At 35.3% G+C, this 21,531-nt stretch overlaps 1 protein-coding gene across 4 annotated transcripts in view; it reads left to right on the top strand.

The window, feature by feature from the left end:
* Ctnna2 (catenin alpha 2) overlaps window positions 1-21,531 on the top strand; it is a 983,267-nt gene that overhangs the window by 950,927 nt on the left and 10,809 nt on the right. For 2 of the 4 annotated variants that reach the window (XM_071601249.1, XM_027943787.3), the window contains one exon: window positions 5,676-5,819. The exons of the other annotated variants lie outside the window; for them this stretch is intronic. In XM_071601249.1, coding sequence (XP_071457350.1) covers window positions 5,676-5,819 — 144 coding nt within the window. The remainder of the gene's footprint in view (window positions 1-5,675; window positions 5,820-21,531) is intronic. 4 annotated transcript variants of the gene reach the window in all.

Genomic DNA, 21,531 nt, shown 5'->3' on the forward strand with positions numbered 1-21,531 from the left:
TAAAAAATTAATAGGGATTTTAATAAGAAAAGCAAACATCTCCTTGAAAGGCAGTCATCATAGGAAGGGTATCAGTTTCCCCACAACTGTGTCTGCTGTCTGAATCTAGGCGGTGCAGGTCTAAGAAGGATGGGACACCGATCCATTTATTAAGAAGTGAATCTATTGTTATGCATGCTGTGATGCTGACCCTGAACTTACCAATATGATCAAGTCTGTTCATAAAAAAATTAAGTTATTCACTAATGAAGTGAAACTAGTGTGTGGTCCTCCTGACAGTCATGATTTTATGCAGAGGAAAAGACTGTGTTCCAGTGTTCTTGTTTTAAAAGAAGAAAACAGACTTGGCTGGGGCAAAGCTAGGACATGAACCAAACAAATCACTCCCTTTACTTAAAATGGACACATGGATTGACCTAACTTTAAACTATTCAGTACATTGATTTGGGTTGTGTCACCTGAACTTGGGGACTGAGGAGTTATTTCTATTTTAGTTTGAAGACATTATTGCTTGTAAGAGTAGACAGGCTTAGTGGTTTTTAACTGAGTGGCTCTACCCCAGAAATATCAGTATCATAACTTGTCATTCAATCAATGAGCTTTTGTTCCTTTGGGTCTTAGAAGTTTTTCAAGTTTTGAGAGTCTGTTATTAAAAGAAGGAAGGAAAATAATTGATATCTTAATCTGTTATCAATTAATGCCTCAGATTTCAGTTAATATTCTGAGGATTATATGGCAGCCAATTAACAGTAATATTTTACAGAAACTTGGAAATTATACACCTGGGATGTACCCATATGAGAGAAGATAATTGCAATTATCTTGGGATATCCATGAAACCTAGACAGATCTATGGAATAAGTACTGGTTTATGAAGTATCCACATAAGATATATTCTAATCTTACTTATCCATATGTGGTAATTATCTGATTTTATTTTTAATTGTTCTCAATTTAAAGACTTCTTTAAAAAAATTAAAAATATTATTTAAAATAATACTCAGAGAAGTGTTTTAGGAAACTTCCACCCCCATTTTACCCCCACACAATTTTTAGTCAGTTTTGGATATGTAAGAGCAAATGCAGACATACCTGCTCCGTAAACTTGAACCAAATAATCATAAGGCCAATATGTTGAATCAATACCTTTATTTGGAAATAGTATCTTTATATTTAGTCCCTGATTTCTGATATTCCTGTGTATACTAGGATTTGTCATTTTAGTCAAGAATAGATTATTTGTGATATTTTTCTTATTCCTACTTGGACCTGCCTCAAGAATTTCTGGGTTAAAGGATATTGAAGAAAAAAGTGAAAATGTGAACAAGTTGATATAAATATTAAATAGGTTAAAAAGGAGAAGATGGATATTAACCAATATGCTTATTATAAGATTATCTAAGGATTTTATTATTATTTTTGTACGTCTTTTCATTGCCTACGATGGTCAAGAAGATAAAGAAGGGCTGGGGATATAGCTCAGTTGGTAGAGTGCTTTTCTCACATGCACAAGGCCCTGGGTTCAATCTCTAGCACCTAAAAAAAAAAAAAAGAATAAAGGAAATAAAAAAGTCCCATAGCAAAACTGGGTGTTTCTTCAGTGTTTGATGTGATAAAATTTTGACATCAATATTTTTCTATGAAAGATCAGTGTTTCCACAAGTTGTCAAGATATACAGTGGAAAGTTCTACTGCAGAGACTTCTCATTTTACAGCAAAGCCTTCTCAGATTGTGAAGATTATTAATACTGCTATTAGTGAAATGAATGAAGCCCATAGATGAGACAATATTTCATACTGAATATGTATCAAGATAATTCCAGTTTCTGATGACTAACAATCAGGACTTCAAAGAGTTGCATTTATTTCTTGTTCACATAAGTTTTTTTTTTTTTTTTTCTAATTCGCTGAACTCAATAGTTCTATGGCATCCCTACTATGTAAAAGGCATAATGACAAATATTCGTTGAATCAGGGCATTCAAAATTTTCCATATCTCTAATACCAAATAATTTCCATGAAAAGGATAAACATTTTGTTCCTTGTGCTTTTATTAGACTGTGTATTCAGTGTTTTTTTTTTTTTTTCTCTTTTCATTTAGTTTCTCAGCTTACTGAAATACTCAGCATTCTTTGCAGGAATAGAAAATATCTGTTGATGGCTATCTCTGTGTATTCACTGTTTTCTTGGTTTACTACATTCTAGAAATAAAAGTGTGTTTAACTTACTGTTGTCTACATTCTGTCTCTACAGATTATTTTGTCGAGTGCTTTCTCTAGCTTAATTTAAATGATTTATAAAATGTGGCTTTGATCACAGCCCTTAGAAGAGAAATATGTGCCACATTATGGTCCATGTATCTTATAAATAGGAAAGGCTTCTGGATGGGCAATGTGGAGTTTCCTTAGTTCAGATTTCTTTTATTACTTTAGAACACATCATCTTACAACAGCCATTTTCCTTCTAGGCAATACATATATTTCAAATACTTCATTCTAATCTTATTTTCTTGAAGGCAAGCTTTCTTAATTTGGACTTTTAATCTTTCCTTTCATCAAAAATACTGTATCTTGTTTTATTACTTTTCTCTGAATACCCTCATCTGTGCTGATGCATTGCTGATAATGAACTTGACTGGAACTCTGGCTAGATGTTTTGTCAAATCTTTACAACCTGTCCCTTGACCTCTTTCATCCATCTTCTTTGGCAAATCTATTTTGAGACTGAGAGAGATCCTGGAGAGATTCCAGTCCACATCATCTTCTAAGAACCTCTTATTCCTTTGACCAAATTTCTATATGTGTGAGACACCATGGTCAAATAAAATCAAAACATGATCTCTTTATCTGGAAACTCCGGTTTCAAATCTGCTGCTATAAACATTTATTAGAGGCTGTCTTACTGAGGTATTTCTCTTCAAGAGGAATAATGTGGGTCCAGTTGGATGACAGTTGCCTTATCAGTCCTTCCATGATGAATTACTTCATAAAGGCATCTGCAAATTAGTCTTTTGGAACATACAAATTATTCCACTTCTTTCTTCTTCATCCTCTGTACTAAAGAAGTTAAATTGACTTTATTACCCCAAACAAAATTTTTAAACCAGACTTACATCTACTAAAATTATAATTGTGACTAATTATGGGGATTCTTGGCTACTGAAATATTATAAACACTTCATCTTTCATCTTGAAGAATAACTCATTGATTATGTGATATCATGGGAATTCTGCATTAAATCCTCAGTTTTGGTAAGACTTAGGTTTTTGAACAATGTCAAGAAGTTAGATCCAAAGAGAATTGAAAATTATCTTATCCTGGCATTGCATCCCGTGTCAGATCAAGTTATCTCATCCTAAGTAATATTCATTACCAATCATACTAAATTCGCTTAAAAGGTCAGCACAGTTTACAACTCTGCATCCTTTTGATGCAGCCTAGTTTTGCATTGGGTTCCTGAAGTCATGCTACATTTCCAGACAATAATTAATAAGAAATATTAGTAGGTTGTGACCTAAGTTTAGATTGTTCTATTTCAATATTTAAACAGTGTTTGACTCCATTTTTATTTTAATATCTTAATGTTGGGAGAAGTATAACATCTTTTGGGGTGTAGTAAAAATCTTAAAAATATTTATTGGAAGAATGGACCATTGCACCATTCATCTTGGTCTTTAAAATTTTTTATAAGATGTGAGATGAGTGAAGTAAGTATAATAATCATTTTTGATACTGATAAATAATGGTTAATGATTAGCATATTCCTTACAATAGGAAATGTCCTATTTTCTAAAATTAAATAGGACTATTGTAAATTATAAAAGATCAAGGATAAGCCAACTAGTCAATGATCCAATATGTAAAAATTGAAAGAAAACAGAACTTCACAGGGCCATTAATTACAAAATCTGATAAATATATGCTTTTATATGTAGAATTTTATTTGTAGAATTTTAATTTAGACTTAGAATTGTAGAAATGGACAGAGAATAATAGAGTGATGAAAATATGTGTATAGAGTAGCTTTTCTTTCTCTAATAAGTACAGAAAAAAATCAACTACAAAAATATACCCTTTTTATATAGTTAATATTTTTTTTATTTTGCATTATCTTTAGTTCTTTAAAGACATTCTTTAAATGTCTTTTTAACATTTATTTGAAGCATAAGATGGGAGTGTTGTTGCTGAATCCAAAATCAGTTTGAATTTAGTAACTTCTGTCTTTCAAACTGCTCCTAATCTGTCAATTTTGCTTAATTTTAAATTATGATTATTATAACACACTTATGTATTTAATAAGAATGACAGGATTAGAAATATGACTATATTGGCTCAAAAAATAAAAAATTCCCAAATTTGGAGTTATCTGCATATGGAAACAGGCTTTGGGATTTACCCACTTGTGATGCCACAAATTGTAAGCTATTATTTTGCATATTTGCTTTTGCTAAAATACTGTGGGAAGAGATGATTTCACTTTTCCTATATTCCACTAGGCAGTTGAAGGTCTGGCTCCTATGTGAATTGTTTCAGGACCTGCCTGTTCTTCAGCATCACCCATTACTTAGGTTTTGCCATAATGCCCTCTTGACAACTTTTAGTATTTTCTATTTTTAAACTTCTAAATCGACATTTAATATATATATATATATATATATATATATATATATATATATATATATATATATAATACTATAGTACTCTATACATCATTCTGATATCTTGTCTGATTCCCCATTAGACTTGGACTCAGACATTAAACAAAGCTACAACCATAGGAGTATAACAGAAATGCTTATGCGAAACACATTTGGTCAGTTAGCATCATGGGTCACATGGGCTGTGCCTCTGAGAGTGAAGGAGCAGGGAATCTGATGACTGTAGAAATCTTGCCATTTGATTTTTTTTAATGGTTTTGAAGGTGGGCTTAGACTACCTTTTTTAGATATAGAGTCTATTTGGTACTCACAGAAAAACTTTCAAGATTGTCAGTAACACTTTATATTGAGGAAGCTCTAAGAAAGGATTCTAAAGGTAGAAACAGGCATTGGTTATTGGCTTATCTTTTAAATTATACACTTCGTGCAACCCCTTCTGAGGGGCATAAAGGAAATTAGAAAGAGTTGCAGTTCTAACAACAATCAATGCATCCCATTGAAAGTGGTAAGTATCCCTTTAGTACCATGTTACTGGCTGGACATGCCAAGGCTGGGAGCTTGACGAAGGTCACATAGCAGGGCCATGGAACCTTCAAGAAAGGCATCTGGGATTCCCACTTACTGTTCCAGGCTTTAAGAGCTGCAGCCCTTGCTTTCTCTCTTGGTGATGATGCTGGATGCTTTAAATAGGGGATTCATTCCCCCCCCCCCCCAGGAGCCCCATTATAATTTTCCCTGACAAGGCAGGGTGCGTCTTCATCCTCCTCCTAGATGGTTCCTTTTGATTCGTTCAAGAACCAAAGAGGAATCCAAATGACAGTGCTGTCTGATGTCATGAAGGCCTGCACATTTCTCTTTCAGCACCTAATTCTTTCATATGCCTCTTTCTCCCAAGTAGTTACCATTCCCTCTTCCACCTCCCTAATCCCTTCCCAAGTAAGGTACGGGTTTTGTTTTGTTTTGTTTTTCTTTTGCTCTCTCTCTCACTCTCTCTTTTCTGTATCTCTCGGAAATCAGACAGGAGTTCAGAGCACTTTCACTACCTTTTATGAGGTAGATTGTGATGTCATAGATGGGGGCAGGGCTAGTCAACTTTCTACCCACCTCCCAACCTGTGCTGAGGGAGCTCCGATCGGGAGTGGAAGCAGTGATTCCTCCATGGTGAGTAACTTTGCTTTCTAATCTAATGTCTCTGTACTCATTATTTCTGAAGGAAGTGGGGGGGGCAGGTTTCAGGGAAGTGACCACGTGTCCACTTAAGCCCTCTTTACTTACCATTAATCAACTTCGGCAAAGGGCTGATTTATCTATTCTTTACATGGTTTAGGAATTCCACAACACAGACTCACTCTTCAATCATGATCTAAACTTGAGAAGCGAAAATTATATTTCCAATTCCTTTATTTCTCAGTCTTTCTTCCAATTGGGAGGGAGAGCCATTGCATATATGGAATGAATCCATTCTGCAGTCCCTTTGTGAGCTTCTCTACAGAGAGCCAGTCAGGAGGAGGTACTCTTCTTCATTTGGGAAGATTTCAGGGTCATAGAATATCCTTTATTGATGTTTGTTGAGAAACATTAAGCTCTTCTCAAATTCTGGGGGTTAAAAATCTGAGGAAACTGATACATGAGGATTATCAACAAACAGTTTTAAAAAAATGAAAGCTTTCTCATGCCATGACTAAAATGTTCATTACAATAAAATCATTTGTCCTACAAGTTAAAAGCACAGTCATTTCAGGGTGTCACAACCAAATTTGCTACCATTTTGTTGTTTTTGTTGCATGCCATAATACTGATGCTGTTTTGTAGTCTCTTGCTAGTTAAGAGGTGTGAAAAGCTGCTGTTCTTTGTTCTCATTTGGGTTTCTATTACTGATTAGTCCTTTTATATGCCTTCGTGTTTAGAAAGAAAAGATCAACTGGAGTGAGCATTTTTCTCTGCCTCTTTGCTTGTTCTCTCACGGGTACCCATTAAAACTTTGCAAGATGTAAGGTTTGTGTGAAAGGGCAAAGGGATCCTTGGAAGTGGTTAAATCTTTAATGGATATCCAAGCAACAGGGCGAATGTTTTTAAAAAGGATTTGACCATCAGAACGTTAAGCCCTGTTACTTATCATGGGGTGAGATGAACACATCTTGGTGTGGATTATGGGTATTTTGAAATACATAAAAAGAGGATCATTCACGTTTCTCAAAGCATGCATCCCTAGTCAAGTAGCCATGTGTAAACACTGGCACTGGAGAACTGGGGGGGGGCAGTTGGAAGGGAGGGTTTCTCCTCAAGTTTCTCTATTATGTGTATAGCTCATGTTCCCTTCACCCTCAAAGTTATGCACTTTTATACTAAAAACATGGGAACAGATACTGCCCTTTCTGAATTCGGGAGTAGGGAGGGCTTCCAGAGATTATTTTCCCTCCTGAGCTTTCTAATATGAGGAAGTAACTATAATTATAGAGATTTCTGGCCTGATAAGGAAAGGTAGGGCCCTAACTGGCCAATAGGAAGATTTGGGTTGTAATTGCCAGCAGTCAACCTAATGTTACAACATGGGTGAAGGTGATGTGTGTTGGGTTATCCCTCTCAAGTCTCTGATCTACTTTTTTATTAAAAGTACTATACTCCTGAAACCCAGGTAGAAGCAACCCTTCAGTGCTAGAATAATCTGATGTCTAATCATAGCTCAAGTTTTTAATGTCTTTTATCAACCCCTCATACAGCTGCCAGGTAAGAAATGCTCCTATTTTATAAACTCTTGGAACACAATCATCTTTAAACTTCGTGAGTGAAGAGCGGTTGTGTTGTGCGCTTGTGCAAATTTGGAGCGTCTATCATGGAATGCCTTGTGCATGCACTTGTTTATCTTCATGTGCATGTGTCATTATTAGTGGTGTTCACTGTTTTTTTATTCATTTTGTATGTATTAAAATTATGATTTAAAAATACATACATACATACATATATTGTGCTGTAAAGGAGTCAGTGAAGTGTAACAGAAGCTGCTTAAACTAGGGTCTAAGCACTGGTATTTTGGTCCTCTCTCCATCATCGATGATTAAGCAACTCAGAGTAAATTGCTTAGATCTTTCAGGTGTCAGTTTTTCTCATCTGTAAAATGATGATAGATGATCTGAAAGATGTAGCCCAAAATATCTCCATTCTAAAATTCTGAGGGTTTATGATATATTTTTGAGGAAATTATTTGTGGGAAAAGATAGTTATTGGACATATAATTATTCAATCCAGAGAAAAACATTTCAGTCCCTACTAGGTTTTAAAACTTACCCTCTATCTGATGTAGTGTTATTTGGTTAATGATATATATGAGTAGCTCAATGTTCTTTTAAATGCACAATGTCATTTGACCAACTTGCTCAATATAAGCCATCACTACAGATAAATATCCGCAGAGATATAGAATCCACAGTAGGTAGCTATGTGTTGACTTAGAACACGAATTTCCTTTTTAACTCTATACTTTTACGTTTTTCTACTTATTTGGGATTAAAAATTAGTCCTTATTTACAAGGCAACGGATCTGGCTCTTTGGGAACTTCAGAATTCAAAATGACTTAGACGATATTGCAGTAGTGCCTATGTGGTATTGGAAAGGAGTGGTGAATAGAGAACTGGGGTACTGAACTATGTGTTATGGTATACATGTACAGCCTGGCTCCTGATCCTTAGGAATGTACAGCCTCTTTGGGGAGTGCAGACAAGTGTCAACTTAAAAGTAAAGACGGGAAGAGTTCAAATAACTAAGAAATGTGCCATGGTATATAGGTGGCTGGACTACACTGGGATGATTGTGAGAAGCTGAGGTGAGGCATTTTACTGACTTTAAAGGGTGGCTGAGATTTGTGTTATACCGAAGGAAGTTATCATGGAAGCATTTCAGGTTTGCAAGACCACAGGAGTTGAGGATAAATTTTGGTTAAGACATGCCATATATCAAAATCACTGTATAGTTCATCTCCTTACTTCTTCAGATTATAATTATTAAAGCATATTAATTGTACACAGTATTGGGTTTCTATGAGACATTTGAGTTCCACATCCTTGTTGAACACTTTTCCCTGAGCATATGCATATTTTACAATAAAAGAAATATTTGTTTAGAAGAGCTGAAGAGGCTGCTAGTAAATGAACTGCAGTTTATTAAGTTTATAAACTAACTCTGAGAGGGTCTAATTTTCTGATGAAAGTGAAAAGAGATCCTCTTTTGGAAATATTTCCTAAACCTGAAGAAAGGTTTAGAAAGTGATATAGTGTTGGAAATGTGCATAAGCTAATGAGAACCCATGTAATGAAGATGGTGTCACTTTTCTGTGTATTGAACAAGAATCATGTCAGATTCCGCCCCTGAACAGATGCTGTAGATGAGGTTAAGCACTGAGTGAAACGTCACATGATTAAGCAAGTCTCTTTTTTGAAACACTTGGGAAAAGGAGATTATTGATTTGGATATGATTTACCCACATTGATGAACAAGAGTGCTTGCATTCTAAAGCCTCTTTGTTGCTTTCACAGATGATTTGCAGTGTATACTTGGCATCACATAGAGGGAACTATGCTTTTGTATATCGTGCCATCCAAATTCTTTCCAAGTTATTACTTTGACCTTTCTAACAGACTGGAGTTTCACAAATAAAAGTTTTGTTTCTCCTAACTCCTTTCTCAGATTCTAACGATCTTAGGACTTCATAAATAAATAAGGGCTTGGTTTAGATCACTCCGTAAAATGTCTCTTAATTTCTTAATGTGACATAAAAATTAGCTTTGTAGAATTTATTATCTCAGGAAATCACTTTCAAAGGCTAAACTTGTCTATCTGGGAACAACGAAATGATATGATCAAAGGCAGTTTTACAAAGCCAGGAATGCTCTTTTCGAACTAATTTTTAAAAAAAAACAAAAAAGTTCAAAAAAATAAGAGTTAAATAAAATTCTGTGAAACAAATTCATTATAGATTATTACAAGAAAGTAGGACTATTTGTCTTGACAGAACAATGATAAGGATGGCAATTGTTCCCCTTCCCTACCCTCAAGTGTTCCTGGAGATCATTTTTAAAATAAAGGATCAGGTAGACCTGCAGTCAATAAACATTGAGTATATAACATGTGATAGCCACTGTCCCATGGGACAGTGAAATCATGGAATCCAGACAGATGTACAAGTAACTACAATACATTATAATAACCTCTCTGAAAGAATATATATAAGGCGATTTGAGCATTCTTATAGAAAAGGGGAAGCTTAATAAAGGATATATGTATGTGTGTATTGAATATATTCTAGACTGACATTATCTGAAAATGCCAGAGATGGGTGAAAAGATAAAGAAAAGCAAAAGATGAAATTCGAATGGTAGGTTGGGCAGACATTTGTATGACCCATGCTGATTTTAAATCAGTGGTTTTCAAAATGATCAGAATTATCTGCATGTCAAAATCAGCAAAGGGGTAGGAGGAGCCTATGAAAAGGCAGAGGCTACTCTGTAGACCACTTGAATCAGCATACTTGGTAGTAGGTTCTTGGAATCTGTAATGAACTACCCACTTGCTAACACACACCAGGTGGTTCGTTTTCACACCAAAGTTTCAGAATCTCTACGAGGCAACAAAACTGACTCATGTGTCTATGTTCTTTGAAGAAGTTTCAGAAAAAAAAATTAGTAATAAAAGATCTGGGACAAATAGGAACTGGAGGTAATATAAGAATATCTTGAGAAAATTGGTTTAAACATTTTGGTTAGACATGAGAACAAAACTTCCTAATAATGATGGTTATTATGTATAAAGAATGACTAAATAATGCTATTAAATCTCAAAGGAGGGGTGTGAGACTATAAACATTCAAGAGGCTGTGTTTCATCTTTCTTTTGTTTTGTTCCCATACAAAGAGTCGATGAAGATCCAAAATAATTTGTAAAACATCTCCCAAGTGGTGTGGAGATGAGAGAGAGGAAATAGTTCAGAGAAACTGTTTCTGAATGGTATTCTTTGGAAGAGCTATTTGACTACTTTATTTCAATTAAGTAAATGTCATTTAAAAAAAATACTAGCATTCTTGTCATGACTGAAAAGCATCATGCTCATGCCAACGCAGTATGTGACCTATATGGTCTATGTTGAAAATTATTAAAAACGTAATTATATGTTTGAATCAATAATCAATTAGAAATTGTAAATTTGTTCTGTTTTTTTCCTTAATGGACAACATCTATTACTTTACAACCATCAGTCCATGTACAAAGTTAAGAAGTGCTCAAAGATGTAGAGAGAGGGGACACTTGAGAGATATTTCACATTTTACTGAGACATTATAATGAGCCCTGGTCTGTAAGAAGGCAGATCTCTCTTCACAACATCAAGAACAAGTTCTGGAATTAACCTCCTCATTGCTTTGCATATAGATGATTGATTACAGGTTGCCAGAATTTTATATTTGAGAATGCTTTTGGAAATCAGGAAAGGATGGGGAATCCTGTTTTTGTTGTTGTTGTTGTTGTTTGTTTGTTTGTTTGTTTTGTGATATAGTGCATTTCTTTATTTTTTTCTCCTTTTTTTATTAGTTACACATGACTGTACAATGATCTTGATAATTCACACATTTGAATCAAATGGGGTATAATTTCTCATTTTTCTGATTGTACAGGTTGCAGAATCACATTGGTCATACAGTCACCTATATACGTACAGTAGAATCCTGTTTTTATCTGGGTTTTTTTTGTTGTTGCTTTTTTTTTTTTTTTTTAGTCAATGACAGTGTTTTGTCTTGGCAGAGTTGGAGATACTGTCACCTTCTAGAAGCAACTGCTAAGATGCCAAATTAGTTTTGGCATACTAAGTTAATGATGTTAAAAAAAAAAAAAAAAGTGATTCTAGCAGATATTTCTTACCAATGATGTGTAGCTCTGTCAAGGTAAATACAACTTCAAGTGCTTCTAAGAAGATGCACCAAGGGAAATTATTTACTTCAAGGCCCATTTTACCTGAATAAAAGCTGAATAGACAATAGTAACAATCATATGGTTTTGTTGTTAGAGATCTGAAAATGTAACATAAAGAAGACAATAATTTCTTAAATAATGTTAAAATGGTAAGCTGGATATTGCTATTCAGTGAGAATTTGAAAACTATTTCATATCATCTGGCTGTTATTGGTCAACACTAACCTTCTCTCTGGGCTTTTCTTTTTTATATAAACTTGTAATTGTAATATCAGTAATATCTGATATTACGTAGAAGGACAATCTCATGTAGCAAATACCAACAATTATTCTTTCTAGTTAAGATACCTCGAAGATTTCATAGGTGCCAAGCACTGTGCTAAAGCTTCTTAAATACACTATGGAGTTCAGTTTTGATAATGGTCTCATGGAGAAGACAGTGTCAGCCCCATCAGAAATATTAGGGAAAAAGATTAGAGAATTTTCGTGTTTCCAGGAGGTCAAAGTCAGCAACTGTGTTCTCCACAGCGTGGTGTGCTTCTGTTATTCCTTGTCTGACACATCAGTGTGATTATTTGATTATTTGATTATTTTTCTCCATTAAGTTGTAAGCTAGTTAAGAATGTGTTTGTCAACTGGCTCCTTGAACAATGAGCACATAGCACGAGCTAATGTATTAGGCTCACTTTGTTTTGCACTGGAAATTCCTAAAAACTGATCCTGAAGTCTATCATTCCTTCATTCTTTCCTTTATTTATTTATTTTTTAATCTTTTTTTAGTTGAAGTTGGACACAATACTTTTATTTTATTTATTTATTTTTATGTGGTGTCGAGGATAGAACCTAGGGCCCTGCACATTCTTGGCGAGTGCTCTACCACCGATCCACAACCCCAGCTCCTTTATTTATTTTTACATGAAATGCTAGACTTCAAAGCACATTGCTTTTTAGCATTTGGAGCCACCAATTAAGTAATCAAATTTTTTTTCTAGCTAACTGAATTTCTTTATAATTTATTTTGTTAATTTTTTTAAATTTTATTATACATGAGATTTTAAGATTATGGCATGGAAATATATAGAATTTCATCCCAAAAGAGCTAAATTAATCATACTGGTTTGAAAGGAGTTGGAAAGTAACATGGTTGCTTTCATTTGCCCTCCTACCTGAACATTATGACACGTGAAATTGTTAAATAATTACATTTAAATATGAAATATTGTCATTCATTTCTCCCCCTTGTATTATTTTTCCCTTTCCCCTCACTTCCTCTTGTATGTACTTTTTTATAACCCTGAGGGTTTCCTTCTATTTCCATGCAATTTCCCTTCTCTCTCCCTTTCCCTCCCACCTCTCATCCCTGTTTAATGTTAATCTTCTTCTCCTGCTCTTCGTCCCTACTCTGTTCTTAGTTACTCTCCTTATATCAAAGAAGACATTTGGCATTTGTTTTTTAGGGATTGGCTAGCTTCACTGGAGGGGGGATAGTAGAGGATAGGAAAGGCAACAGAACACAACAGACACTAGTATGGCAATATGTAAATCAATGGATGTGTAACTGATGTGATTCTGCAATCTGTATATGGGGTAAAAATGGGAGTTCATAACCCACTTGAATCAAAGTGTGAAATATGATATGTCAAGAACTATGTAATGTTTTGAACAACCAACAATAAAAAATAAATATGAAATATTGATTTATAGCTAAGCATCCTAAAGTATTAATGTCCCCTAATAGTCTTTACAATTTGTAATAGATTTTCACATGTTTTAATAGATTTAGATCCAACCACATATGATAAATCTGTAAATTCAGAGTTGTTTCTCTCACAACTCATATATATTTATATGTAGTTCAGGGAGACTACACGGAGTCTTCCAGGACCCCAGACTCTGAATTTATGGTCTGTTACATTTAGTACGTGACTTCACTTCTGAAGTTTGTCTTTTGGCTCAAGACACCTTCTAGTGTTTCATCTTTCCATTTTCTATGCAGGAAGAAGTGAGAAGATAAAATTATACACTTACTTGCTATGCTAGCAACCCTTAAGGAGGTTTCCCGGAATACCTGCCCTTCACCCCCTGCAATTTCTGCTTTCATCACCATGGCTACCTTTAGATGTAAGAGAGAGTAAGAAATAAAGTGTTTTAGTTAGGCCAATTGCTGTCCTGATTAAAAAAGGGGAGGCCATGACAGGGGCTCATGGAATATTGGGTGGTCAACCAAGGCAGGATTCCAAAAACAAAGATGAAATTATCCCCATAAAATTAGATTAGAAACTGACAAGAATTCAGGAAGGAGAAAACAAAACCTATTCTTATACTAGCCAGGACACCTTGGCAGACCTATTCTTTGCAGGTTTTTGAAACTCAAATTTAGGTGTTATGCGAATAGTCTAATGTGCTTTCTTGCCTTCTACATTTTTGAGAGAATTAAGACAGGTAATTTGCTGCCTACCTTCTAGACAATAGGATGCCAGATTTTATGTGAGGAGGAAGGCTTTGTTTCCCAGAAGCCTTCTTTTGTAGAGTCACAGTCAGATGGAAGCTGACAATGAATTATCTGAGTATCCCAATGATCCCCATCTTATGAGAGATCTTGAAACAAACAAACAGATAAAACAACAACAACAACAAAAACGGTGAGTTAGGCTAGGGTGGTAGCCCTTGCCAGAGAATGCAAGAACTGAATTCTGGCTTTTGAGCAAGTTGATCCACCTCTTAGAAGCTTCATTTTTCTCAGGTATAAAATAAAAATGAGATGTGTATCTACCAGGTTATTCGTATCAAAATGTGTTGATTAATACCACACACTTAGCACAGGGATCTTAATGTGGTAGTGGTAAATACATGCGCACCAATATTGGTCATTTTGTCTTGTCCAAGAGAATGTATATATAGTTTGGTGATGTAGTTGCCCTCCTCCTCTCTTTCATCATGTCCACCCTCAATTAAACTGCTGGATACACAGCACCGAATAACCACCAAGGGTCTCTACCCTTACAGAGATTCAATTCTTCTGTCATTAGAAGTTCTAGAGGGATCACTTAGAGAGGTAATGTTTAAAAATAGGGAAGGGAATGGCCTCAAAAAGAAAGTATTGATTTTCACAATTCTGTCTGTAAAAGAATCACAAGAGTAGCCATTAGAAGTGGAAATTCCAAGACTCTGCTTCCACACTTTAGAAAATAAGGGTTGAGAAAGACTAGGGGGCTCATTTTGGTTAGCCATTGTAGGATGCTTCGCAACATCTCTGAACTTTGCTCACTGATGTCAATAGCACCCCCTTCCTCCCCAGCTGTGATATTCAAATGTCTTCAGATACTGTCAAATGTGCCCTAGTTTGGGGAACAAAATTGCCTTTGAATGAGAACCATAGGGCTGGTTGCAATCCTGACCTTTCATCTATCATTTGAAATGCAGATGACAGGCACCATAGTTCCAGATTCACCTCCAAACTGACTCTTAGCAAGGGCATGGAGGTGCACTTTCCTACAAGCAAGACTCCAGAGAACTGTCACAGTTGTCCATTGATGATCACTTTCTTACCCTTTTTGAAGGTCTGCATCCAACTCCCTTCCTGTTTACTAGACATGTTTGCATTTCTACTCCCAAAGGCAATGAAGGGTTTCAATGAGAATGTTTAGAAAAAAGTTTGAAAAAGGTAAAATTTGACTTCAGTTTCTTACTTTTGGCAAACAAAGGTAGTAAGATAAAAATTTTCAATTTTGTAGCACTTAAAAAAAAAACTTTCCATGTATCATTACCCACTACTTTATCATTGCATAGTACTTTCTGCATATGTTTTAATCACTATGTGGTAAGGAAGCCAGTAAGTATATCTTAAAATGTAAGCAAAAAGGGAAGTGATAGGTAGTTTATGTTCTTCCTAAAAATTTTTTTTTAAATAATAAAATGAAGTACATTAGGCTACTATTCTCCTTGAGAGTCAAATTACTCATTTTTTTTTTAAAGATAGTACTTATGAAGAGTAATTCTGCAATGTGGAAATGAGTGGCAGGTGAGCCCTGAAATAGGAAGCTGTAGGTAGGAACTGAATATTTTTCATGGCTTAGCATTTTTTTTTTTTTCTTAAAGCAACTTGGAGAGCTGTGACAGGTGGCATCCCCAGATACAGCAGACATCACTCTCTTAAAGATGCACCTAGAATGCATTTGAAGAATTTACCTTGCATTTTTCACTGGGTAGGGTAAAGAAATAATGAGGTGGCCTTTATATCTTGTAATAAGTATGAAGGTGATTTAACTTTGTCAGCGGCCTGATTCATAGGGACTTCAAGATAGGGATTGTGCCTTGAGGAAAACTTTCATCTTAATACTAAACATAATTTTTAGTAGGGGCAAGATACTGTATCACACCATCTCCAACCCTTTCATGTTCCTCTGTGTTCCCCGGTTAAAAGTTATCATCTTCTTGAAATTAAGGAAGTACTTTTCCTCCTACCCCAGAAGAAGTTTTCAAATTTCAGTGGTTTGAGGTTTTCTTTCAAAAGAACCACTAATATTTTTTTCCAGAATATTTTTTTGGCAATACTGTTATGCATTTTCAGCCTTTTGAGGATTCTCTTTCCTTTAATCTGTAATTTTGAAAGTCTCTTGTATAGCTTGGCCTCTTTTGCAAGGGAACAGATAATATGTTGTCCATCCATAGAGGTTCTTTGTTGGACCAAAGACATAATATTTCCAGTTTTAGATCGAAGGGAACCCTCAGGTGCTTTTGCTGCATCTTCCCTAAAGTACATTCACTCCAGGAGAGACAGAATAGAAGGTTCCAAACTAGGCCATGCCCTGGCAGGCACCTGTATGGGGAAGTATCCTGGCTTCTAAGGAGAAGAGAACCACTTTAAATGTCCTTTATTTCTTCTTTTATTTAAAATCAGTTGGAGCTGTGGTGTACCATTAAACACACTATTCCCAAGGACAGAGGTCATGAGCTCAAATTGCTGGTAATTGTTTATTAGCTAGCAAGTTTCTTCTCCCTAAGCCTCAGTGCCTGTTTATAGAATGGTGTAGATAAAGCTGGTGTATTGCTTTTGTTTTTAAAATGAGTGTTAAATGATAGTAACATATAAGAAAGATCTAACTGGGGTATTTCAATATGTATTGAATCTACAAAATCTAAAATTTTCTCTTTAGAGAAATACTCAACAATTTTTATTTTTCAGTAGGCTCATCTTACACTCAATTTAAGGGACAGCCTAAGCCAAGAATCTATCACTGCGCTAACCAAACACTAAACCCAATATGTCCACCTAACCCCAATATGAATTTCTGTGTTGCTAGCCTTTTTGGGGAGAGTATACTAGAAAAGGGCAAGGAGGAATGTGTTTGCAAAGAGCCAGACGTTTAACTATGTATGAGACAAGACCAATACATAGACAAAGCTTTTGAGGACAAAATTGTTTTGCGTAGCCAATGATTTGATTCTAGCAAAAAAGGCAGCCAGAATTGAGATGGAATCATGAAATACAGATTCATCGGTGAACTGTCATATTTGTAGGAATGGTCTCCCTTCATTTCTTTGTTGGATTTATCTCTTTGGGGGACACACTCCATAGCCAGTGTTAAGTCCCCAACAGTGCGGTTCCTATGACCTATTTCCTTTGAAAATCATATTTTCAGACTATTCTCTATAAATGGAAAAATTGAGATTTTAAGTAGGACCACTCCATTGATATTTCATCATCACTGTCAAGGAGAAGAAAACTCACCACCTTTTGGTAGTACTTTGTTCTCTCTCGCCTTGCTGGGGTTGATGATACCTTCATGCTACTCCAGTCATCTATAGAATACTTGCTTCAATGCGCAGGGTTCCTTGAGTCTGAAGCATTCGGGTGTTGTAGTAAATTAAGATGAAAATCCCCAAGAGACTCAGAGGTTATATGCTAATCTTCTATATTCTCATATGTCTTTAAAATTTAAAAACTATTCAAAGTTTATCTTCTCACATGGATTTCAGAATAACTTGTAAAATACATTGTTATTATTAACCCCATTTTATAACTTGAAGAAACTGAAATTCAGAGAGATTATTAGAGCATCCCCAACTTTTACAGGCAGTAACTGGCACAGCCAAGACTCAAATCCAGTTTCTCTCATGTGTAGTCTTGTGTTTTGTGCAAGGTAAGAATGGTACTGGTTTCTTTGTGCTCCCTAGACTATAAATCAAACAAGAAACACAGGTCATAGTATGTGTCAGATGCTGTAGTGATGATAACAGCTGATGTATTTGGGTTCTTACACATTATACCTGTTGGTGTAACATTATATCATGGTGTCCACTGTGTGATAAATTAAATGACTATGTTGTAGAAATGTAGAATAATTTTTCTTAATTTCTTTGATAAATAGGAAATGGTATATATGATATCTAGTTCTAATAGTCAGGAGAACTGGAGGATGTATTTAATAAAATTTTCTTTGAATATTCATAGATTTTTTTTGTTGTTGTTTTTAGTTGCTGGCAAGAAAATCAGAAATGAGATAATGATGTCTTTGCCACTTGCTTAGTTCAGATCTAATGTAAATCAAGATTGCAAGATTGGAAGTTTGTGTGACTTTTGTCTCCTTTGTGGCTTAATAAAATCCACCCTCATTACTGCCTGGTCACGTAACTAACATTTATAAGCCGTTAAAGCATATACTTACCACTAGATCAATGCCACCAGGTACCCAGAATGAAGATAATCAGGCAGGAAAACTTTGTGGTAGATTATAGATTAGTCTGGTTGAGATGGCATGGTATCTCAACCTACTTCTATTAGATATGAATATTATGAACCCAGGTTCACAGAAAAGTTAACTTCTCTATTTCAGCTTCCTCATGTACAAAGAAGGAATGATGACATTTACATTATACTATTTTGAGGGTTAATAATTTGTTTGAGCACTATCATTATACCGAACAAACAGCTCAGTGCCTTGCAGATGCTGGTACTATTAATAAGGGAGATGGATTTTTTTTTAAACCTAAGTCTTTTGTAATAGAAAGCAATAATTAAGTATAAAGACTTTAAGTGTGGCTCATTTCTGAGCAAAGGCTGATCTTCAAACTGCCACTCAGGGTACAGTAGGAGGAAGAACTTGTATCACAGTTGGCTACTGTTTCCTTTCTCCAGAATATCCCACCTTCTACTCTCCTGATAATCTTATGCCATTGGGTGTAGTGGAAGAAAGAACAGGTAGAAGGAATGAGTTATCGGACTAGCCAATGTACTTTAGCTTTGTGTCTTTGGTCAAGCATTTTCATTTCTTATTTCCCCATTAATAATGTTTATTATTAACAATATATAATGAATGGCTATGGCAGGCTCAAATGCCAGGTGCTGTTTTAGGTGTTTGGAACATAGCATGTAAGTGGGAAACAATAAACAAGAGAAGAAAATGCATATTGGATGGTGATAATTGTAGGAAAAATATAGAAGTAGGGGGAGAGGACAACAAATTGAAGCATGGAAGGGATAGAATTGTAATTTGAAATGTATGGCTAAGGACAGTTTTCCCTAAGATGCTGATATTTGAATCAAGATTGGAAGTGAGAGAGCAGGCCTTATAGATATCTGGAGAAAGAGTGTTCTATGCAGAGAAAACACTAAATGCTAAGGCCTTGCATCCTAACATGACTGGTTTGAGCAACAGACAAAAGATCAACATTTAGAGGTTGAGTGAACAAGAAAAAAATCAGAAATATTAAGGACCACTGGCTATCCAACCAGATTTTGCCCTGAATTTTACTCAGACTGAATCAAGGACACCCCCCTAGAGGATGATGGTAACAGAATAACATCATTTTTGTTTATTTAACAGAACATTCAGGTTGTTATCTAATAATGAAGATGGAAGGAAGCAAGGAGAGTAGTTTGGGGCAATTACAATAACAATCTAGCAAGTGTCTGATGAGTTGGTCAAGGTGGTTAAGAGTGGAGAAGGTGAGACAAGGTCAAATACTGAATGTTTTGAAGATGTTACTGATGGAATTTGATGACAGATTAGATATTAAGTCAGAGAGAACAAGGTGTAGCCTAAAACTCTGGGTAGCCTATCTAAATAGTAGGAGGAATGGTAGGAATTCTCCCTCCCCCTGAGAGAAGACAGTGGAAGAAATAGATCTGGGGGAGGAGTAGAATGGAGTGCAGAGCTCTTGCTGTCTCTGAAAGATTGAGAGGAGTCAATAAGAAAATATATGCAGAAATCGAATTGCTCTCCAAATGCTAAGAAGTCATCTTTATGAAGATAACTCTTTCAAGCACCTGAAATAGAATCTATATGGAAATTAACTAAAAGAGTTAATGGTTACATCTCATTGAGTTGTAGGAAACCACCTGAATCTGTGACTGTACACAGTGATCACTTGAAAATGATTTGAATGTGTGTTAACATTGGCAGTGGGTTTATAGCATACAATGGAAAAAGCAGTGACCAGGAAGAAAAAAAAAATGATTCAGAGGGTATTATTCTGTGTCTACTCAAAAAATGTTTCAAAGTAGACCGGAAAAATGTGTTTAATTATAAAAGCCATGGATCAACTGCTCAAATTTAAAACTAATTTAATTAAAATTACTGGATTTTAAACATGCATTATATTGAAGACCTCTTATGAGCACTTGAATAATGATACCATTTCTTCTTGTCTTAATTCTCATTTCTATAATGAAAGAAGAGTTGAAATTTTTGGGTTAATGTAGTGAATTATTTTATATAGCTATGTATGTGTCTAAAATTTCACTTTAGTTTTCTGCATTATATTTAAGAGATAATTAGTCTTAAATTGTGTAAGTAAATTATGATATTGGAGGAAAAAGCGATATTAATGTACTACAGCAGCCCCAGTTTAAACACAGTGTTACATTCCAAGACCCCCAGTGGATCCTGAAACAACAGACCACATGGAACCCTGTGTGTTATACTGAGAACCCTTGGCTACTAAAGTGTCTGATGTGTAGATAGACTGGAAAATGGTTTGACTCTTGTCCTGGGCAAGACAGAGAAGATTTCAGCATGCTGTTCAGAACAGTGTGCAGTTTAAAACTTAAGTATTGTTTATTTTTGGAATTTTCTGTGTAATATTTTCAGACTGAGATTGAATATGGGTAATTGAATCTATGAAAAACAAAACCATGTTTATAGCAGCTCAATTCACAATAGCTAAACTATGGAACCAACCCAGATGTCCTTCAGTAGATGAATGGGTAAAAAAATGTAGTCTGTATATTCAATATATATTCAGTTTTTAAAGAAGAATGAAATTATGGCATTTGCTGGTAAATGGATGGAGTTGGAGAATCTCATGCTAAGCAAAATAAACCAATCCCAAGAACCCAAAGGCTAAATAGTTTCTCTGATATGTAGATGATAATTCACAATAGAGGGACCCCAGGGAAGAATAGAGTTACCTTAGATTAGGTAGAAGGGAGTGATGGGAGGGGAGAGGAGAGGATATGGGCATAGGAAAGATAATAGAATGAACAGATATTATTACCTTATGTGCATATACCACTGCATGGCTGATGTGATTCTACAACATATACAATCAGAAAAACAAGAAATTATACCCCATTTATATATATCAAAGTGCATAAATCCATTCTATGGTAATGTATAACTAATTAAAACAAATATTTTTTTTTTAAAAAAAGAAGCAAAATCATGAATAAGGAGAGCTACTTATTTTTAATCAAAGTCTTCTGTGCAGTCCTCCATGTATACTTGGAAGGGCCATGGAGCATATGGTAAATGGTTTCGTCTTAATTGCTGACTCTCCTCCATTGCTAATGTTTGATTGGGCTGTTTTTTGTTGAGTGAATTCTGAGACCTTGTCCAATACTAGCAGAAAAGAAGACTGTGATTGATCAGGCAGGTCTGATAAGGGTTCCAATGAAGTGGCAGTGAGTGTGACACCC

Source organism: Marmota flaviventris, chromosome 14 (genome assembly GCF_047511675.1).
Source record: "Marmota flaviventris isolate mMarFla1 chromosome 14, mMarFla1.hap1, whole genome shotgun sequence".
In the NCBI taxonomy this organism is placed as follows: Eukaryota; Metazoa; Chordata; class Mammalia; order Rodentia; family Sciuridae; genus Marmota; species Marmota flaviventris.